The sequence below is a fragment of the Sorex araneus genome, chromosome 4, assembly GCF_027595985.1.
Source record: "Sorex araneus isolate mSorAra2 chromosome 4, mSorAra2.pri, whole genome shotgun sequence".
Taxonomy (NCBI): Eukaryota; Metazoa; Chordata; class Mammalia; order Eulipotyphla; family Soricidae; genus Sorex; species Sorex araneus.
Window position 1 is genome coordinate 135,741,468 of NC_073305.1, and position 18,970 is coordinate 135,760,437.

Below are 18,970 nucleotides of genomic sequence, written 5' to 3' on the forward strand. Positions count from 1 at the left end.
AAATATACGCAGTGAAATACTACTCAGCTATATAAAAAGATGAAATCTTGCACTTCATTATAATATTGATGGTACTTGAGGAGGTCATGTGAAGTGAAATAAATCAGAAGGAGAAAAACAAATGTTAGATGATCTCACTCATATTTGGAGTATAAAGAAACAAAGCCAGGGAACAGAAAGTGTCCAAAGGAAATAAACCTATAGACTCTGATCACAAAATTTAAATTATTTGTGGGGAGGGGATGTGGCTTCACAGGCTTCAGTGGACTATGGAAATGGCGTGTTGGCAGTTCTGGTGATGTAACATTGCAACACTGTATTCTAAAAACATACAAACAAGTAAACTCTTATGAACCACTATTACCTCAATAATAATTTTGAAAAAGAAAAATCATGTAAAAATAGTAAATATGTATTATAGGAGTTAAATATGTTACTCATATTTTTAAAATGATATGTTTTATTAAATTAATATTTTGCAATTTAACAAAATACATACATATATCTGTTTATGTGACTTAGAGACTAATAAAACATCCCTGGATCCCGATACAATTTAAGAACAAGATTACTAACAGTCTGATTTTTGGCTTAACATACTTATTGGCTTTAATCTTTACTCCAAAACCTAAATCTTCTCATTGTAATTCACTATTTGCTATCATCACATTAATTGATTTAACATATGTATTTAATTATGTCACCTCTTTCCTTGAAATTTCTTGTCTTGTTAATAGCACTGTAGCACTGTCATCCAGTTGTTCATCAATTTGCTCAAGCAGGCACCAGTAACGTCTCCATTGTGAAATTTGTTGCTACTGTTTTTGGCATATCAAATACACCATGGGTAGCTTGCCAGGCTATGCTGTGCGGGTGGGATACTCTTGGTAGCTTGCTGGGCTCTCCGAGAGGGAAGGAGGAATCGAACCCGGGTTGGCCACGTGCAAGGCAAATGCCCTACCTGCTGTGCTATTGTTGCAGTCCTCTTGTTAATAAAATAAAATTTTAATTCCTTCAGTGAGAATTATAGAATTTAACCAATTTTCTGCTACTTTGACAGAACTTCTTTATTAAAAAAAAAATGAGATTTTCTGCTTTCCCCCTTCCTCTGGAGAAGCCTGTATTCTTTCTTGAACACACCTCTCTCTTCTCTTCCTCTGCCTCACATATCTCTAAACTTCTTTTATTAAAATTATTTTGCTTCACTAAAATAAAAAAGAATATAAAAACAAACAACTGACAAATCGCTTAGCCTTGGATATTATATTTGACAGACTTCCTCCGCCCCTCTCGGAGAGCCCAGCAAGCTACCGAAAGTATCTCACCCACATGGCAGAGCCTGGCAAGTTACCCGTGGTGTATTTGATATGGCAAAAATAGTAACAAGTCTCACAATGGAGACATTACTGGTGCCCGCTCGAGCAAATCAATGAGCAATGGGATGACAGTGATACAGTGATTTTACAGACATTACATTAAAAGTGATTGGAGTAGGAGGTAGGGTGCCACCAACAGGTCAAACTGTACCTGTAGGGTGAGTGCATCAGCAGCCTGATGGTACCTTCAGGTTTCTTGATATCCCAATTGCTGTTGTGCCTTTGACCAGACTCCAACAACTTGGGATGAAGTCTACCAAGAAATTAAATGGCCAAAAGTTAGGTATGTGGGAGCCATGCCCACAAACCACCTCCAGATCAGCTATACAAGCTCATTTATTGGCCTTATTTCAAAGACCCATAGATAAATCTCCAAAGAGATCAAAAGCCACAGTTAATCTCAGACCCACACATGGCTAAACAGACTGGGGTAAATCAGAGAGGGGCAGGTTGGCCTGTGCCTGCCCAAGCAGAGCCCCCAGCAGCCACTTGCTTCCACAATACAAATCATTTGTATCACTTGTCTTCCCGTTGATCTTTGATTTGCTCGAGCAGGCTCCAGTAACCTCTCCATTTGTCCGTGTCGTGTGCTAGTGTAGCCCAATGATACCTACTCACTCCAAGGACAGGAAATGCCTCAAACCGTGCATTCATGGTTTTGACGAAGTCTGGCCATCTCGTTGGTGGGTGGCCACACGGTCTGTTGGGGACGGACTGAGCTATCAGGGTGAGGCCACATAGACTGTACTACAGACAGGAGCATTTCCCCCTTCAAGCTGCCTGCAGAAAATAATTTCAGTGTATTGAAAGGGGCAGTTTTCTTTTTCTCACAGAACCCTGGCTGGTCTTTGACATGCAGATCTCAGGTGCTAGCCAGGCCTGATCTTTGACATTTGTAGATTCTGGGCTCCGGCCAAGTCTAGTCTTTGGGATGTAGATTTCAGTTGCTGCCTAGTTTGTAATTGACATGTAGATTTCATGTGGCAGCCCAGCCTTGTCTTTGGGATGTAAATCCAAGTGCTTTTAGCCCAAGAAAGGTTTCAGTTTTGGTTTTGTATCTTCTTTCCAGGAGGCCAAGATTACTGGCCTGCAGATGCAAGGAAATAATATTCTACTGCCTCAATGTTCTTCCTGTAACTTCTTTTGATGCCTTTGGTGATGTCACTGTATTGTGCCCTTTAGAGGTACCATGATCAATAAAAGGAGATCACAAGGCTCTCTACCTTTGCCAAGAGTCAGAGAGAACCTTGGTTCTCCATGAAACACATTTCTTCCGAGTTCCTTATCTCAGCGCCTCCGACTGCACAAACGTTCACGCAACACCCATCTTTTGATGTCCCGTGGAATCCAGTTGGTAACAGCTCTAGTCCAGCAGTCGTCTCTGAATCGCATTACATGTGCGGCCCATCTGATTTTTGATGTCTTGGCAAACGAGACAGCATTCCTGTTTCTTTTTAAAAAAATTTTTTTTTTTTTATTGAATCACCATGTAGAAAGTTGCAAGCTTTCAGGCTTAAGTCTCAGTTACACAATGCTCGAACACCCATCCCTTCACCAGTGCACATATTCCACCATCAAGAACCACAGTAAACCTCCCCCCCCTCGCCCCACAGGCCCCTAGCCCCCCACTCCGCCTATGTAGCTGATAAATTTCACTTTACTTTCTCTTTACTTTGATTACATTCAATATTTCAAAAAAAACCCCACTATTACTGTTTGGAGTTTCCCCCCACCAAATGGAATACTATGCAGCTGTTAGAAAAGATGAAGTCATGAAATTAGCATCTCTGATTTTTTTTTTTTTTTTTTTTTTTTTGCTTTTTGGGTCACACCCGGTGATGCACAGGGATTACTCCTGGCTGTGCACTCAGGAACCAACCCTGGCCGTGCTCAGGGGACCATATGGCATGCTGGGATTCAAACCCGGGTCGGCTGTGTGCAAGGCAAACGCCCTACCTGCTGTGCTATCACTCCAGCCCCAACATCCCTGATTCTTGACTGTCCACGGAGATTGGAACTCCGGATTCCTTCTCTCACTTGAGTGAGATGTAATACTCTTAGCATAGCTCTTTTGATTCCTCTTTGGGATACCTGAATAGCGTTCTCATCCTATTTGCATAGAGCCCAGGTCTCTAAGGCGTATGCTAGTGCAGGAAGAACACACGAAAAGATGTGCCCAGAACTGGAGATCCTTCATCCTCTTAACCACTTCTTCAATGCTCTTGAAGGCTTTCCACACTGCTCTTTTCCTCCTGCGCAGTTCTGGTGCCAAGTTGTTCCTCATGTTGAGTTCTTGACCCAGGTACACATAACTGCTGCATTCAGAGATGTTCGTTCCATTGAGAGCAAATGGAGCGTCAGGGACTAGTTCATTTTTCATGAGCATCGTATTGTTGAGGTTCAGCTGCAGTCCGCCACAATCTAAAATCGCCACCATATCCCCAGTCTGACTCCACCATCTCGGGATGAACCTCACCAAGATATTGAGTGAGACTGAAAATTCGGGTATGTGGCTTTTGTGATTGAAATCTCCAGGCTTTCACAGAGTTATGGTGGGCTACCTACTTCCTAACACACATGGAAGCACTGGCAGTCTGCCAGCCTCATGAACCAACTCCAGCGCCACCCTGTAAACTCTATTACTGGCCTTGTTTCAGAGACCCATAAATAAATCTCGAAAGAGATCAAAAGTCAGAGACACAGCAGCGAGTCCTGGAAGATACCACAAGGTCAGAGATCTCTCTGGGCCCCATATTGAGCCAATTTCATTGGGGAACCCCAGATGGAGTAGGTGCACTCTCCCCACCTATGCCAGATAGAATCCCAGTGACCAAGAGCTTCCACAAGCAAGGCCAGGTATGCGGGTTCCAGGACTAAATCTCCATGCTGCATGGCAGCAGAGGTGCTGGGCTGTGTCTCCCAGCTCCCTGTCCGATCCTCGGCCTGGTTGTCACACCCACAACGTGCCTCCAGGTGCCATCTTAGAACACCAACAGCCCTGGTTCAAAGATGCCTAATTGAATCTCAAAATGGATCAGTGTCCTACAGAAATGTCTCTGGAACCCAACCATTTACAGTTTAGGATTCCAGAAGCATGCAGCTGTGATACCCATGATATTCAAAATGAGCAATGGACAATAAATGATCTAGCATCTGCCCCTGGCAGGCAGGTTTGAATGGTGGTGGGAAAATTTGAACAAATCACAATGCCTAAAAATAGTGAGAGAGTATTGGGGAAATTGCCTGCCATGGAGGCAGGGTGAGAACTGGGATGGGGGCAAAGGGATATATACTGGGGACACTGGGGACACTTTCCACTGGTGGTAGAAAGTGTGTGCTGGTGGAGGGATGGGTGTTCGATCATTGTACGGCTGAATCTTGAACATGAAAGCTTTTTTTGTTTCATGTTCACTGTAGATTTATTAAAGACATCAAATTCCGCAGTTATTTTTTAAATTTTATTGAATTACCATGAGATAGTTACAAACTTTCATGTTTGGAATATGAAAGCTTTATAACTGCATCTCACAATAATTCAATTAAAAAAAAAAGTAATGTGGAGTTCATGCCCAATTCAATCAGTTTAATCAATGGCTGAATAAATAGCATAAATACAGTATTCCCACATTAAAAAAAAGTGATTGGAGTAAACTTATTACTTTAAGGACAACCAAGAGTATTTATTGCCATTTGTAAAATTCAAGGAAAAAATAGATTTTTAGAAAAACTTTACTCACTGCTCTAAGCTTAAAAGTTTCCCATTATTAAAATTTTTCTGATAATGGGCTGGAGAAATAAAACAGCAGTATTAGAGGGCAATGCATGTACCTTGTACACAACATTTCTGGGTTTGATCCTGGCACACCAAATGGTCCCCTGAGATCTGCGAGGAGTGAGTACAGAGCCAGGGGTAAGCCCTGAGCATCGCAGGTGTGGCCCCAGAACCAGGGAGAAAAAGACATTTTCTTGATGAGAGTGGTGGTGATATTAATAAGTGTAGAGAATTTATTGTCTTTCTGAATGAAATATGCCAACATTTGGAAGTATCTCTAAGACTCAGTGTGCCAATATTTTTCGAATAACCAACATATGGTGCAGGGCTGTGTGCATGCCAAACAAGTGTAAGATAGAGCAAAGATTTTAACATAACAGAAATTGAAGTTCACTGATATATTTTTAAATTCTACAGCAACCATTCTTTAAGAAATTTGAATCTTATTAAGTTTTGGTATAGAATCAAGAATGACATAATTATTTAAAAATTTATTAAAATACTTCACCTTACCTTTCCTACTACTTATCTACTTAGTTATTTTTTGATAATGCTTATCTATGCAGCTGAATTTTTCCCCTGCACTTCAACAAAACAATATATTGCAAACAGATTCCCAGAGGCCAACCTGGGGAATCTTGTGAGGTTTCCTCTTCAAATGTTAGCATTGCAAAAATTGAAAACAGTTCATGCTTATTGCTGTTTTTGCTTTGAATATTTATGTTGACTTATAAAAATTTTATGTTTGTTTTAAACAAATATTTAAAACATTTTGGTTTCAATTTCTAATGAGATAAATATTAATAGATGTACATGTGAGAAAAACACTTAAAATATCAACAATTCTTATAAGTGCAAAGGGGTTTTAAAAGTTTGAGAATTGTTTTTTTATATAATTCATATAATCATTATACTGAAAGGTACTAAGTATCTGCTCAATAAAAACAGGAATAAGGATATCAGTCTAAAAAGCCAACATCAACATGCTTTTTTGTTTTCTTCTGCTTTATTTTGAGGAGGGAAACCATGCAATGCTGGGGACTGACCCCAGGGCTTTGTGAATGCCAGAAATATGCTCTAGCCTTTTGACTATCTCTGGCCTCACCTCAAAATCTTTCTTAAGAATGTTCTGGTCAATGTTTGTTTTTTTTGTAAAGAAAATAGACCAACCAGTCTCAAAGTAGACCAAAATCTCATTGCTTCTCAGGCACATATACATTTCTCCTAAGCTTTTGCAGGCAATTTACTTTCTGTTAATCCTGTGTTGGACACTTTCCATAGAAGCAGTCCTAAGTAGTTTAACTTCAAAAGACAGTGAGCTTTAGGATCTTGGTTTCTGGGTTATCTGAGCTAGATTTATAACATTAGCCTTGCTATAATCCATAGCTTACAACTTGGCTTAATGACTTGCTCTTACAGTTGTCTTTGAAACATGGAGAAATAGTGATGATAACCTAAGGCATTTATCCTGTTTGAGGCTCTTTAAATGAGCCCAACACACTTGGGCAAAAATACAGTCACTGCATGCATTGGAACAGTTTCAAAATCTATTTCAGGGGCTGGAGCGATAGCACAGCTTGGGGTGGGGAGAGGTGTTTGCCTTGCACAAGACTGACCCAGGTTCAACTCCCAGCATCCCATATGGTCCCCCGTGCATGAGCCAGGAGTAACCCCTGTGCATTGCCAGGTATGACCCCCCAAAAAAACCAAAAAAATATCTATTTCAGACCTTTTTTTGCTCTGCACTCAATTTCTAGTCCTTTTGGGCCCCCTGCAGCCTGGATCTTGTGTCGAAAACCAAAAAATAGGAAAAACATATTTGAGGCAAATTGTAAACTCTAACCACATATGGCCTAGTTATTAATTTCTTTTAGGTGTGAAATGGTGATGTATCATTACTTAAGATGAAAGTGTTTGCCCTTTATTGCAAACCACAACACCTAATCAGAGAGAGAAATCAAAAGGGAATACCCTGCCATAGTGGTAGTGTGGGGTGGGGGGAGATGGGACTGGGGAGGGTGGGAGAGATGCTGGGTTTACTGGTGGTAGAGAATGGGCACTGGTGAAGGAATGGGTTCTCGAACTTTGTATGGGGGAAACATGAGCACAAAAATGTATAAATCTGTAACTGTACCCTCACGTTGATTCACTAATTAAAAATAAAGAATTTATTTAAAAAAACCTACCAAGTAAAAAACAAAATCCTTTACTTTATAGCAGAATTTTTCTCTAAAATAAATCATTGTAATTCTAATTATTAGTAAATGTAATGGTTATTAAAAAAAAGATGAAAGTGTTTGCATCTTCTTGAAACATATAGCAAACATTTACAGGTGAACATATAAGATATGAGTGAGCAACTCACTTTTCAAGTCTCTGTTCCCTCACCAAATACCGATGTCACTTGCCTGTCTCTAAGTTTCTTTGCTTGCCTATTTCTACTCTGGAGAAGCTTGTATTCTCTCTTGGACACACATTTCTTTCTCCCTTTTATCTCCCCTCACATCTTTCAAACTATGTTTCAATAAAACTACCCCATCTCTTTCTTTCACTCCTCCTGAAATTCTTTTCTGTTAGGGAAAGGCAATGGAACTACAATACCTGTTTTGAAATTAAGACTGACTTAATGAAGGCCAAGCATTTTCACGAGTCTACTTCCTTTGCTCCCCACTTTACCAAGCTACCAGCAACAGGGTCATTTGGCTTTTCAACCTGACAAACAAACATGATAAAAAATATTTATGGAGAAGACAGAGCAATAGTACAACTGATCGGGTTTTTACCTTGCCTGTGGCAGACCTGAGTTCAATCCCTGGCATTCCATACGGACCTCTGAACCCAGCCAGGAGTGATCCCTGAGCACAGAGCCAGGAGTAAACTCAGCACTGCCAGATGTGGCCAAATAGTCCCCCCGCCTCAAAAAAAAATACTTATGGAAAAAAATAAAGTTTCCAAAATACTCAATGGTGATATCCTGAAAGATTTTCCAAAATATAAGAAATAAGATAAGTATGCAATTCTCACCAAAGTCCCTCCATGTGTATTGGAAGGTATAGCTTCTTTAATTAGGAAATAAAAAAGAAATAAAATCTATATTGGAGAGAAAAATAAAAGATATGACTCAGATTAAAAATACAGTAGGGTCCTTTGCGGCCCCGCGCGAGATCGACCCCGGAGGCAACTGAACCACTTTGGACACGAGCGGCGCCCCCAAAATGCCTCCAAACTGTGTGCTGGGAGCTTCTGGCCCAGGCGCCGCCAGCGAGTGATGCAATTACCAAAAGAATTATCCTTGGACTTCATATAGAAATCCAAAACCGCGCGGCTGCTATTGCAGCCGCGCGACCTAATATCTCTTGATTGTCAGCAACGTGTAAATGTTCCTTTTTGGCAGGGCTTAACATGGGGGGAAACTCCAAACAATAGTACTAAGTTTTTTGTTAAAGGGTAAAAGATTGTAGCGATAGAATTTTAGGCAGAATTTTCCCTGGACTTTATATAGAAACCCAAAACCGCGCGGCCGCGGAAGCCTAATGTCATCTAATCATCAGCAATATGAAATGGTTCCTTTGTAATGGGTTGGACTTTGGGGGGACCATAATAGGGTTAAAGTTTGTAGCGACGTGTAATTTCTGGCTGTACTCTCCCTGGACTTTATACAGAAATTCAAAGCCGCGAGGCTGCTGCCATGGCCGCGCAACCTATTGTCATTTAATCATCACCAATATGAAATGGTTCCCTTTTAACGGGTCGGACTTTGGTGGGAAATCCTAACAAGAATAGTAAGTCTTTTGCTGAAATATTGAAGGCCACCAAAGTGGTAGCCATCTCTATAGACTGAACTAAGCCATATCCCCACGCCGGCTGAGAAGAAATATCCTTCTTTCTCGGGAAGAAACGAGGCGTGGCGTTAACCATAGTATGATGTCCATTAAGCTGACACGGACCTGGTGGCGTGGGAATCGGATACAAGGGAATAAATTATTATGTACTTGGAACAGCAGGACGCTGGTGGAATCTTGAGCCGGGGCCGATACCAGCATATTACTTTTGGTTCCAGAAACTGCTTGCAGACATTCTACCAGACTATCAACTAAGCCAGAGCCCCACGCCGGCTGATGACGAGAAATAACTATCTCTTTTGGTTTGTTTTCCCTTTGTCAGGCAGCGTGGTGATTACTAAACAGGCGTGATCTCGGTGGCGCGGGATGAGGGGGGAAAAAATAGAAAAGTTATGTAACAAACAGCGGGACTTAATATCTCTACATTCTCAGCAATGGAGAGTCATCAAATGCTTCCTTGACAGTGGGACTGTCTTCTCTTTTTTGGGGGGAAACCCTAGCAACAATAGTGAATTATGTGTTGAAACATGGACTGTAACCAAGATAAAGCATAAACAAAGTGAAGCTTATCACTTACAAGGGCGGGGACTGGGGGGGGGCGGGAAGTATAATGGGGTGGTTGGTGATGGAATATGGGCACGGGTGAAGGGAAGGGTGTTTGAGTACTGTATAACTGACATAATCCTGAGAACTTTGTAACCCTCCACATGGTGATTCAATAAAATTTAAATTAAAAAAAAAATACAGTAGGATGAGGAGGACTGTGGGAAAAAGTGTGGATGAATCAAGAATAGATGAGAGTGGGAACTGGAGCAATAGTATATCGGGTAGGGCTCTTGCATTGCACGTGGCTTATCCGGGTTCTATCCCTGACATTCGATATGGTCCCCTGAGTATCACGAGTATTTCTGAGTGCAGAGCCAGGAGTAAACCCTGAATATGGCTGGGCGTGGCCCCAAATAAAAAGCCAAAAAAAAAAGAATAGATGAGAGTTATTGAAACTCAGCAAGAAACATAAAAAAGCAGGCATGTCAATCTCTTGCTTGAAATTTTCTATAATAAAAAGCCAAAAAGGTTATGAAAACTGTGAATAGCATAACTGAGTAAATGTATTGATTTATTTACTGGTTTTAGTGGGGTGGCCTCCCAATAGATTCTTGGCAAATGGGTCTGTGATTCAGTACTAGGACCACCAGGGTTGCCCTGGAAGTTTTTGGGGGCCTCTGCAGCCATACCTGGGGCTACTCATGAGCCTCAAGACACTTCAGAGTGCTCAAGGGAACCAAGAAAACCAAGCTTGATTATGGGGCCTAACCACAGAGATAGGAGAGAACACCTCACCATAGAGCTATCTCCCTCCACCCCTTATTTATTTTTTCACATTTTGTCTCTCTCCTGCCAATGCTTACAATTTATGCCATCTTATTTATTTTTTTTAATTTTTTATTTTATTTAATCACTATGTGTAAAATTACAATGCTTTCAGGTTTAAGTCTCAGTTATACAATGCTGAAACAACCATCCCTTCACCAGTGCCCATATTCCACCACAAAAACAAAACAAAACATAATACCAAAAACCCAGTATACCTCCCATCCCGGCCTCCCCCCGCCCTGAACTGATAAATTTCACTTTACATTTTCTTTACTTTAGTTACATTCAATATTTCAGCAAAAACGTCACTATTATTGTTAGGAGTTCCCCACTAGAGTCAGACCTGTTGTGAAGAGATAGGAGGTCGCACAGCCGCAATAGCGCCTGTGTGGTTTTGGATTTCTGTATTTTAGCAACTAAGTCCAGGGAAATTTCTTCCAGATATTGGATCACTGCAAGCTTATAACTCTCATCTGTGGTCCTCATAATATGGCACTTGCCACGCCCTTCACCCCCGGCAAGGAAAAAGGGGAGAGAGAGAAATAGCTTTCCCCTCCTGGGCAGGCATGGGACCTCGGCTTAGTTCTCAGTCTGGAGACATTCTGCAAGGAGCTGCCCATACCAAAAGTAGTTTAGTTGGCCTCTGGCGTCATGCTCGTGCAGCTGCAGAGAGGCCGCACACGTGTGGCCCCTAGGATCACATCTCGGCGGCGAGTGGGGCCGGTGCTGCCCTTTATGCCATTTTAAAAGCCCTGTAAACCACTAAATTTTTCCAGGTTTCAAACACTATGCTTTATGCAGTTTTTTTTTTTAAAAACTACACTGTAACTATCTTTTTTACCTGTTTGTCATGTAGCTGCCTACATTTTTATTTACTTCTTCAACTTAATCCTTTCTAATGACAGGCAAGTATATAGATAGTAGAAATAATATTGTGTATAAATTATATATAAATATATATTTACATATTATAACTACATACATATGAGAGTTATATAGCACTCTCAGTTGTTTTCATTATTGATTTTTTTTTTGGCAATTAACCTTTATTTTAAAACTTAACTAACTTCTCTTTTGTTTTTGTTTTCATTTGGGGGTTATACCCTGTGGTGCTCAGGAGCTATTCCTGGCTCTATGCTCAAGAGCTAGCCCAGTGCTGCTCGGGGGAACATATGTGGTGCTGGGGATTCAAACAAGGGGTAGCAGGATGCAAGATAAGCACTTTAACAGTTGTATTATCTCTCCAGCTCCGCTACCCGTATTTCTTAATCCCTGTGTTTTAATGTCTCATATTATTATATGATTATGTATATGATTATAATCATATGAGACATCTCAGTGAGGCCTTACTGAGATGTCGCATATGATTATAATCCCTTACTGAGACTTAAAGCAACTTTCTAATTTCATTCAATAACTCAATATCATTTAGATGAATGACTTTATCCCAAGCACAGCTTTATTTCTCCTCTCTTATTTTGCAAATGTCATGGCATTTTCATTTTCTTTTTCTAATCACTCTGAGCTTCAGGAGTCTATGGCTTGAGAGTTTAAGTCCAAATAAATACCTGCTCAGCACGTGAGTACAGGAGCCCTCGTAGATCTGAGCCACAGAGTGGACTTAAGAAATAGATTGGGGCTGGAACAATAGCACAGCGGGTAGAGCATTTGTCTTGCACACAGCCAACCCAGGTTCAAATCCCAGCATCCCATATGGTCCCCTGAGTACCGCCAGGAGTAATTCCTGAGTGCAGAACCAGGAGTAACCCCTGTGCATTGCCGGGTGTTACCCAAAAAGCAATATATATATATATATTATATTATATATATATATGTCCAGTGAGATATGGAGCCAGAGAGTGAACTAGTGTCACTTTAGTTTCCATGTTCATCTTGTAAGTGTGTATTAGTGCAGAAAAATCTCACTGTGGCCAGCCCTTAGTAATATAACTCAGAGTTAATGAGTTAATGGGAAAAAGTCAGGCAAAGTTCTTAGTGCTGCAAGAAAGATAATGAAAGATTTTTTGGCTTTGGTGGATAATACAAAAAATTCTGGAAAAAAGATTGGATTATCTGAAATTTTTTATTTAGATAGATGTAGAATATGAAGAATAAAAACAAGTAGACAAGTGGCCAGAGAGATAGTATAGAGGTTAAGCTGCTTGCTTTGCTTTCTGCCAATCCTGGTCCATCCACAAAACCATATACGCCTCCCCTCACCCCCAAGCACTGGCAAGAGTCACTCCTGCCCACAGAGCCAGGAATAGCCCCTGAACACCATGGGTGTACCCTCCACCCTGGGTAAAAACAAAACAAGTAAATAAAGCTATCTGAACAAAACTCAACAAAAAAGAAAACAAAACTCCCATTTAAAAAGGTGCAGTGGCACTGAATAGACTTTTCCTCAAAAGAAGTCAATACAGAAAAAGTGTTCGCTATCACTGGTTGTCAGGAAAATGCAAATCAAAACAGCAATGAGATATCATCTCACACCAGTGTAAATTACCTCCTTCAAACAGTCTGGACACAATCAAGAGTAGGAATTAGGTGAGAAAGGAACCCTCATTTGCGTCAGTGAGAATGTCAGTGGTTCAGCCACTATGAAAAACAGTATGGAGATTCTACAAAAAATACAAAATAGAACTCCCATCTAATCCAGCAATTTCACTCCTTGGCATTTATCTTAAGAACAGGAAAACATTAATTTGAAAAGATGTATACACACATATGTTTATTGTAGAGCAATTAACACTAGCCAAGATCTGGAAACAACAAAAGTGTCTAATGAGAGATGAGCATATAAAGAAATTCTGATATAAATATGTGCACGCATGATATAATACCACTTAGTTATAAGAAAAGATGAAAATTTGCATTTTGCTACAGCCTGAATGGAACTGAAAGTTATCATATCAAACAAAGTGAGGCTTTGTAGAAAGACAAATACTGGAAGATCTTGTGTGTATATAGAAGAAACAAAGCAAGGGAGTAGACTATGGCCAATGAGAGCAAACCCTGAAATATTGCTGATGGAACTGCGGCTGCCAAGCAAGGTGTGGACATGAAAGGTGAGGACGAGACAAGAAAAGATCTTAGGACAAGGGTGAATAAAGGATAGTGCCACTGTGTTGTGGCGTAGTACGATTTTATTATAAATAAGGATACCTCATACAACAAAAACAAACCATCTGGGCAGCTCAATGGAATGCAGGCTCTGGAATTCCTATACCAGAATTTTAAAAGAAAGCAAATGCAGATGTTATTTATATATCAGATAAAACACAAATTTTAAGGCTGTTTAGTGGACCACTGATGTGAAAAACAAACAAACAAACAAACAAACAAACAAAAAACATACCAAAGTGTGACACTTGCTGGGAGTTGAGCTTCTCCAAGAGGAGCTTTATGATGACTTCATCTGGGATGCTGTGTCCTTTGTGTAGCATGGCTTGCAACTGAGAACAAGCAAAGACAGTGCATATGACTGTGAAGTGTAGATACTGTCTGGAGCCTTTTAAAATGTCACAGTAAATCTAAAACATAGATTTGTTTACCATGTTTCCTGATGGGGTGTCAGAGGCAATCAATTCTTCCAAAACTGGTAAAGCTAAAATATGAATTCAAAATATTAGCACCAAATGGTGTACGAATTGTCAAATTCTTAAGTATCCCGGCAGAGCCTGGCAAGCTACCCATGGTGTATCCAATATGCCAAAAACAGTAACAACAAGTCTCACAATGGAGACGTTACTGGTACCTGCTCGAGCAAATCAATGAGCAATGGGATGACAGTGATAGTGATGTTCTGCATGATGTCACTTATATGTGGAATTTAGAATAACTGAATGAGGAAATGCAATGTTTATAGGGCAGAATGTCTAGATCACTCCTGGCACCAGAATATAGGCAGGAGGAGGAAAGAAATCGAGTGGCGGGAGTTTGGGGTGGGAGAAGAGATAGAGGAGAAGCAACAATGGGCAAGGTCAAGATGATTCAGGTACATCTGTGTTGGTAAGGAGCGATAGAGCTAAATATCCAAACCACAGTCAACAGCATTGAAATCAGGACACTCAAACTCTAATGACCAAACTTTAAAAAGTTGAGTACCAAGTTGGTAGACTGGGGTTGGGGCGTGGTGGGGGCAGAGACTGGAAGAAGGGGGAACCTGGAAACACTGATGGAGGGAAGTTGACACTGGTGGTGGGATGGGTGCTGGAACACTGTAAATAAAGTTGAAATCATGGTGCTTAAAGAAAATAAAATTTAAAAAAAAGAATGTAAGACTGGGGTGATAAAAGAAACTTTATTTTGTAAGTGTTAAAAGGACTGGAGTGATAGCACAGCGGGTAGGGCGTTTGCCTGGCATTCGGCTGACCTGGGTTCGATTCTTCTGCTCCTCTCGGATATCCCTGCAAGCTACCGAGAGTATCTCGCCTGCATGGCAGACCCTGGCAAGCTACCCATGACGTATTTGATATGCCAAAAACAGTAACAACAAGTTTCACAATAGAGACATTACTGGTGCCCGCTTGAGCAAATCGATGAGCAACGGGATGACAGTGACACAAGTGATAACAAGGACTAACATTTGTATTTTGCTTTAGAATTTATAAAGGACGTTTAGACACTTTATTTAAACCTAACTAGTAGCAAAAAGTACTCCACAGAAAACCTGTTTCTGTCATTGGCAAGTTAAGGGGTCTTGGGGAAGCTAATTTCCTAAATGCCTCTGTATCTGGTATGCGAATGTGCTAGACAGTATGCGAGAGACTGAGGATGAAATGAGTTGGTATATGACAGTAATTGGGAAAATGTAAAATATTGCATAAAGATGGGAACTGCTATTATTAGACACCTTTATCACTATGAAATTATATCCAGAGCTCATTAATTTTTTTACAGATTGTAAAGAAGGGAAACATTCATGGAGAAATGTTTAAACAGGGAAGAGGGATCCCCAGGTTGAAATTGCAGTGATTTTTAAATTGTTTTGTTTTAGGTTTCACGGGATAATCTTATGAACCATGACCACTCGGGTAGCCAGTAGTAATGCTTTTTCTTGTCTTTGTTTATCTTAAGGCCATGCAGTTGCAAGGGATGAATTCAGGTCTCTGGCAAGCAAAGCTATCACACTAGTCCTTTGAGCTATCTGCAAGGCTCCTCTTTCTTTTCTAAAAGGAAATACTTGGGAACCCAGAGACAGTACAGGATTTAAGGTGGGTTCAATCCCAAGCACTGCATGGTCTGCTGAGCTCTGCAGAGTCATCATTCCCCTCTTTCCCAATGCATCCCCTTAGAATGGAAATATTCTATCCATTGCTAAAAGATATCTGGAGATAGAAATGACAACACATGATATAGAAGTCTCAGGAGCCAAATCATATCCCTGGCAGCTAATAATCTATGGAATGCTTATATATATATTTTAAACTTTTTAATTGAATCACTGTGAGATAGACCCTTACAAAGCTTTTCATGATTAGATTTCAGTCACACAGTGTTCCAACACCCATCCCTCCACTAGTGTACACTTCCCAGCATCAGTGTCCCTTAGTGTACATTTCGCAGCACCAGTGTCCCCAGGTTCCCTCCCATCACCCACCCCCATCTCCTGCCTATTTCTATGGCAGGTACTTCTCTCTCTCTCTCTCTCTCTCTCTCTCTCTCTCTCTCTCTTTCTCTCTCTCCCCCTCTCTCTCCCTCTCTCTCTCCCCCTCTCTCTTTCTCTCCCCTCCTCTCCTCCTCCCTTCCCTTCTCCTCCACCCCACCCCTCTTCTCCTCCCCTCCTCTGTCTTCCCCTCCCCTCCCCTCCCCTCTCCTCCCCTCCCCTCCCTTCTCCTCTCCTTTCCTCCCCTCCCCTCTCCTCTCCTCCCCTCCCTTCTCCTCTTCTCTCCTCTCCTCTCTCTCCCCCTCCCCTCCCCTCCCCCCTCTCTCCTCCCCCCCAGCCCTTTTTGGGCATTGTGATTTGCAATATTAGTACTGAAAGGTTATCAAGAATATCCCTTACCAGGAAACTGTCTGCCATAGAGGCAGTGGGAGGATTAAGAAGGGAGGGGATATGAGGGATATTGGTGGTGGAAAATGTGCCCTGGGATAGATATTCTATCAATGTATGACTGAATCTCAAACAAGAAAGCTTTGTAACTATATCTCATGGTGATTCAAATAAAAAAAAAATAGAATAACCCTGACTTATTTTTAACACTCATTTCTGGTCCAGTGTGATCATTCTCGGCTATTGTCATACCAGTCCCTTCTCTTATCTTAGCTACTCTCAGCCCCATACACATTTGTGGTTAGAGCCAATCATTAACCAGTCCTCCTAACCCCAGATATAGAATAATGCAGTTACTTGTGATATATAAAAAAAGTATTTAGAAGACGACTAATGTCCATGGACAGGGAAAACAGGGGTCTGGAATGCTTATATTCTTTAATGCTTGCTACAGTGAATTTTTATGTCTAAATGGCAAAAATTTTAACTTGTGTGTTTTCTATGTGTTATCAAATTATTTTCCCCCAAATTGTAACAGATCATAATTTTACTACTACCACATGAAATATTCACTGACAGTGATTGCAAAAACTTTTCGGATTTGTTGTAAATTTGACATATAAATATGATCATTATTTTATTTAGATTTTCTTTGAATAATGATGGGGTTAATTTTTCTTATATTTCTTTAACTTAAGAATTATTAATTCTGGGGCCGGAGCGATAGCACAGCGGGTAGGGCGTTTGCCTTGCATGCGGCCGACCCGGGTTCGATCCCTGGCATCCCATATGGTCCCCCAAGCACTGCCAGGAGTAATTCCTGAGTGCAAAGCCAGGAGTAACCCCTGAGCATTGCTGGGTGTGACCCAAAAAGCAAAAAAAAAAAAAAAGAATTATTAATTCATTTCTTAGCTTATTTATCTTTTAGGGCATAAATAGCATTACTGCATTTTATATATAGCAACCTTTATAAATGGCAAAGAATTGCAAAGCAATCTATAGATAGAAAAAATATAAAATGTATCATTGAAGATAGTTGTGTTTCTTAAAAGTGCCACCACACTTTTCAGTTGTGAGAATCTCATCTCATCTTCCATAGGGAGACATTAAACACACACTTATTTTGAAGAGTCCTAATTTTAAAATTAGAGAAATGAAGATAGTAGAACAGAATTAAAGACATAAAGACAGAAATAAAGACATTTCATACCCAGCCCAAAATTCTATGAACAAAACTGTGATTAATAGAAGGGAAAAACTTATTTGGTGCTTTATAAACATCATGTTCACTGGATTGACAGTGGGATATGATAAAGAAAATGTAACAAAATCATAGAATTTTGGTGAGTATTCATTGTATAATTCTTTGCATTTTAATGCAAACTTGAATATACTCATAATAAAATATTGGAAAGAATAGATAAAATTTACCTTCTACAGGAATACATTTCCATGTCTGTGTAATATAATTGGCCAAAGTTGTCTTCCCAACCCCCTTAAAAAAAGACAGTATTTAAAATTTAATAGAACAACTATTTATCAGTGAAGGAGATAATCTAATTTTGAAAGAGTCTATTGGTGGTCACTATTACATCAATGCTATAAGTTATTTTTCAAAATAAAAACCAAATGCACAGTAAAACCTAGATATTTGTAGCTCCATTTTCCTCTGGAAATTGTCACATTTGCATCATTTTATGAGGTGTTTTAGGTAAAAAAAAGTTTAACATTTTACCTTGAGATCAGCAGAATGTTTCACCATAATGACAGTCTAAATATCATTTTCTTTTGATTGTCAGATTTTGAATTCTGAACATATATTATTGTGGCTATATTGACATTTATTAGTTTATTTTCTTACTAAAGTTTATAATCATTAATGTTTTGACAGATTTACATTTAGTAACTTTCAGGAGCAAAGCATTCATTGAACAGAATCTTTGAATAGGATATCATAAACATAAAATATCCCTCTAGTGAAGTAACAATTTTACTTTATTGCTTTTACTGTTGATTTTTAGGACAATCTTTTGGGGGGAGATTTGGCGCCACACCAACTGGTGCTCAGGGCTTACTCCTGGCTCTGTGCTTAGGGATCATTCCTGGAAAGCTCTGAGTACCGTTATGGGATGCCAGGACACATACCCAGCTTGATTGAAGGTAGGCAAATGCGCTATCCACTGTGCTATTGCTCCTATTCCTCACTGCTGACCTTTAAAACTTCATGACATTTTGCAGAAATATAATGAAAGTTACTGGAACTATTTCTTATAGCTATCCCAAGGTTCATATAAAATTAATCAAACATGGGACCTTATTTTAGCTTCTGTGTTCTTGAGAGGATCTTTAGTTAACCAGCTCTGGCTGATAACTGATAACTATTAACTATCTCAGTAGTTGAAAATAGCTCTTTCTAGAGGTTTGTAGTAGATGTGCCTAGGAAGGCAAGCTATCTTTCAACAGCCATTTTTGGTCCCTTCCTGATGGGAGAAGGATAATGCACAGGGTCACTCTCACACTGGGTGAGGCAAGACTTAGCATCTCGCAGTGGCTTCTAGTGCAAGAACCTACCAGTGAGTCTCTGTTATGTCTCACCTTTACATATCCAGAG

At 40.2% G+C, this 18,970-nt stretch overlaps 1 protein-coding gene across 1 annotated transcript in view; it reads right to left on the minus strand.

The window, feature by feature from the left end:
* AK9 (adenylate kinase 9) overlaps positions 1–18,970 on the minus strand; it is a 145,311-nt gene that overhangs the window by 124,472 nt on the left and 1,869 nt on the right. The window contains exons 3-5 of the mRNA XM_055136724.1: positions 17,791–17,854; positions 13,919–13,971; positions 13,723–13,819 (exon numbers count right to left, since the gene is read on the minus strand). Coding sequence (XP_054992699.1) covers positions 13,723–13,819; positions 13,919–13,971; positions 17,791–17,854 — 214 coding nt within the window. The remainder of the gene's footprint in view (positions 1–13,722; positions 13,820–13,918; positions 13,972–17,790; positions 17,855–18,970) is intronic.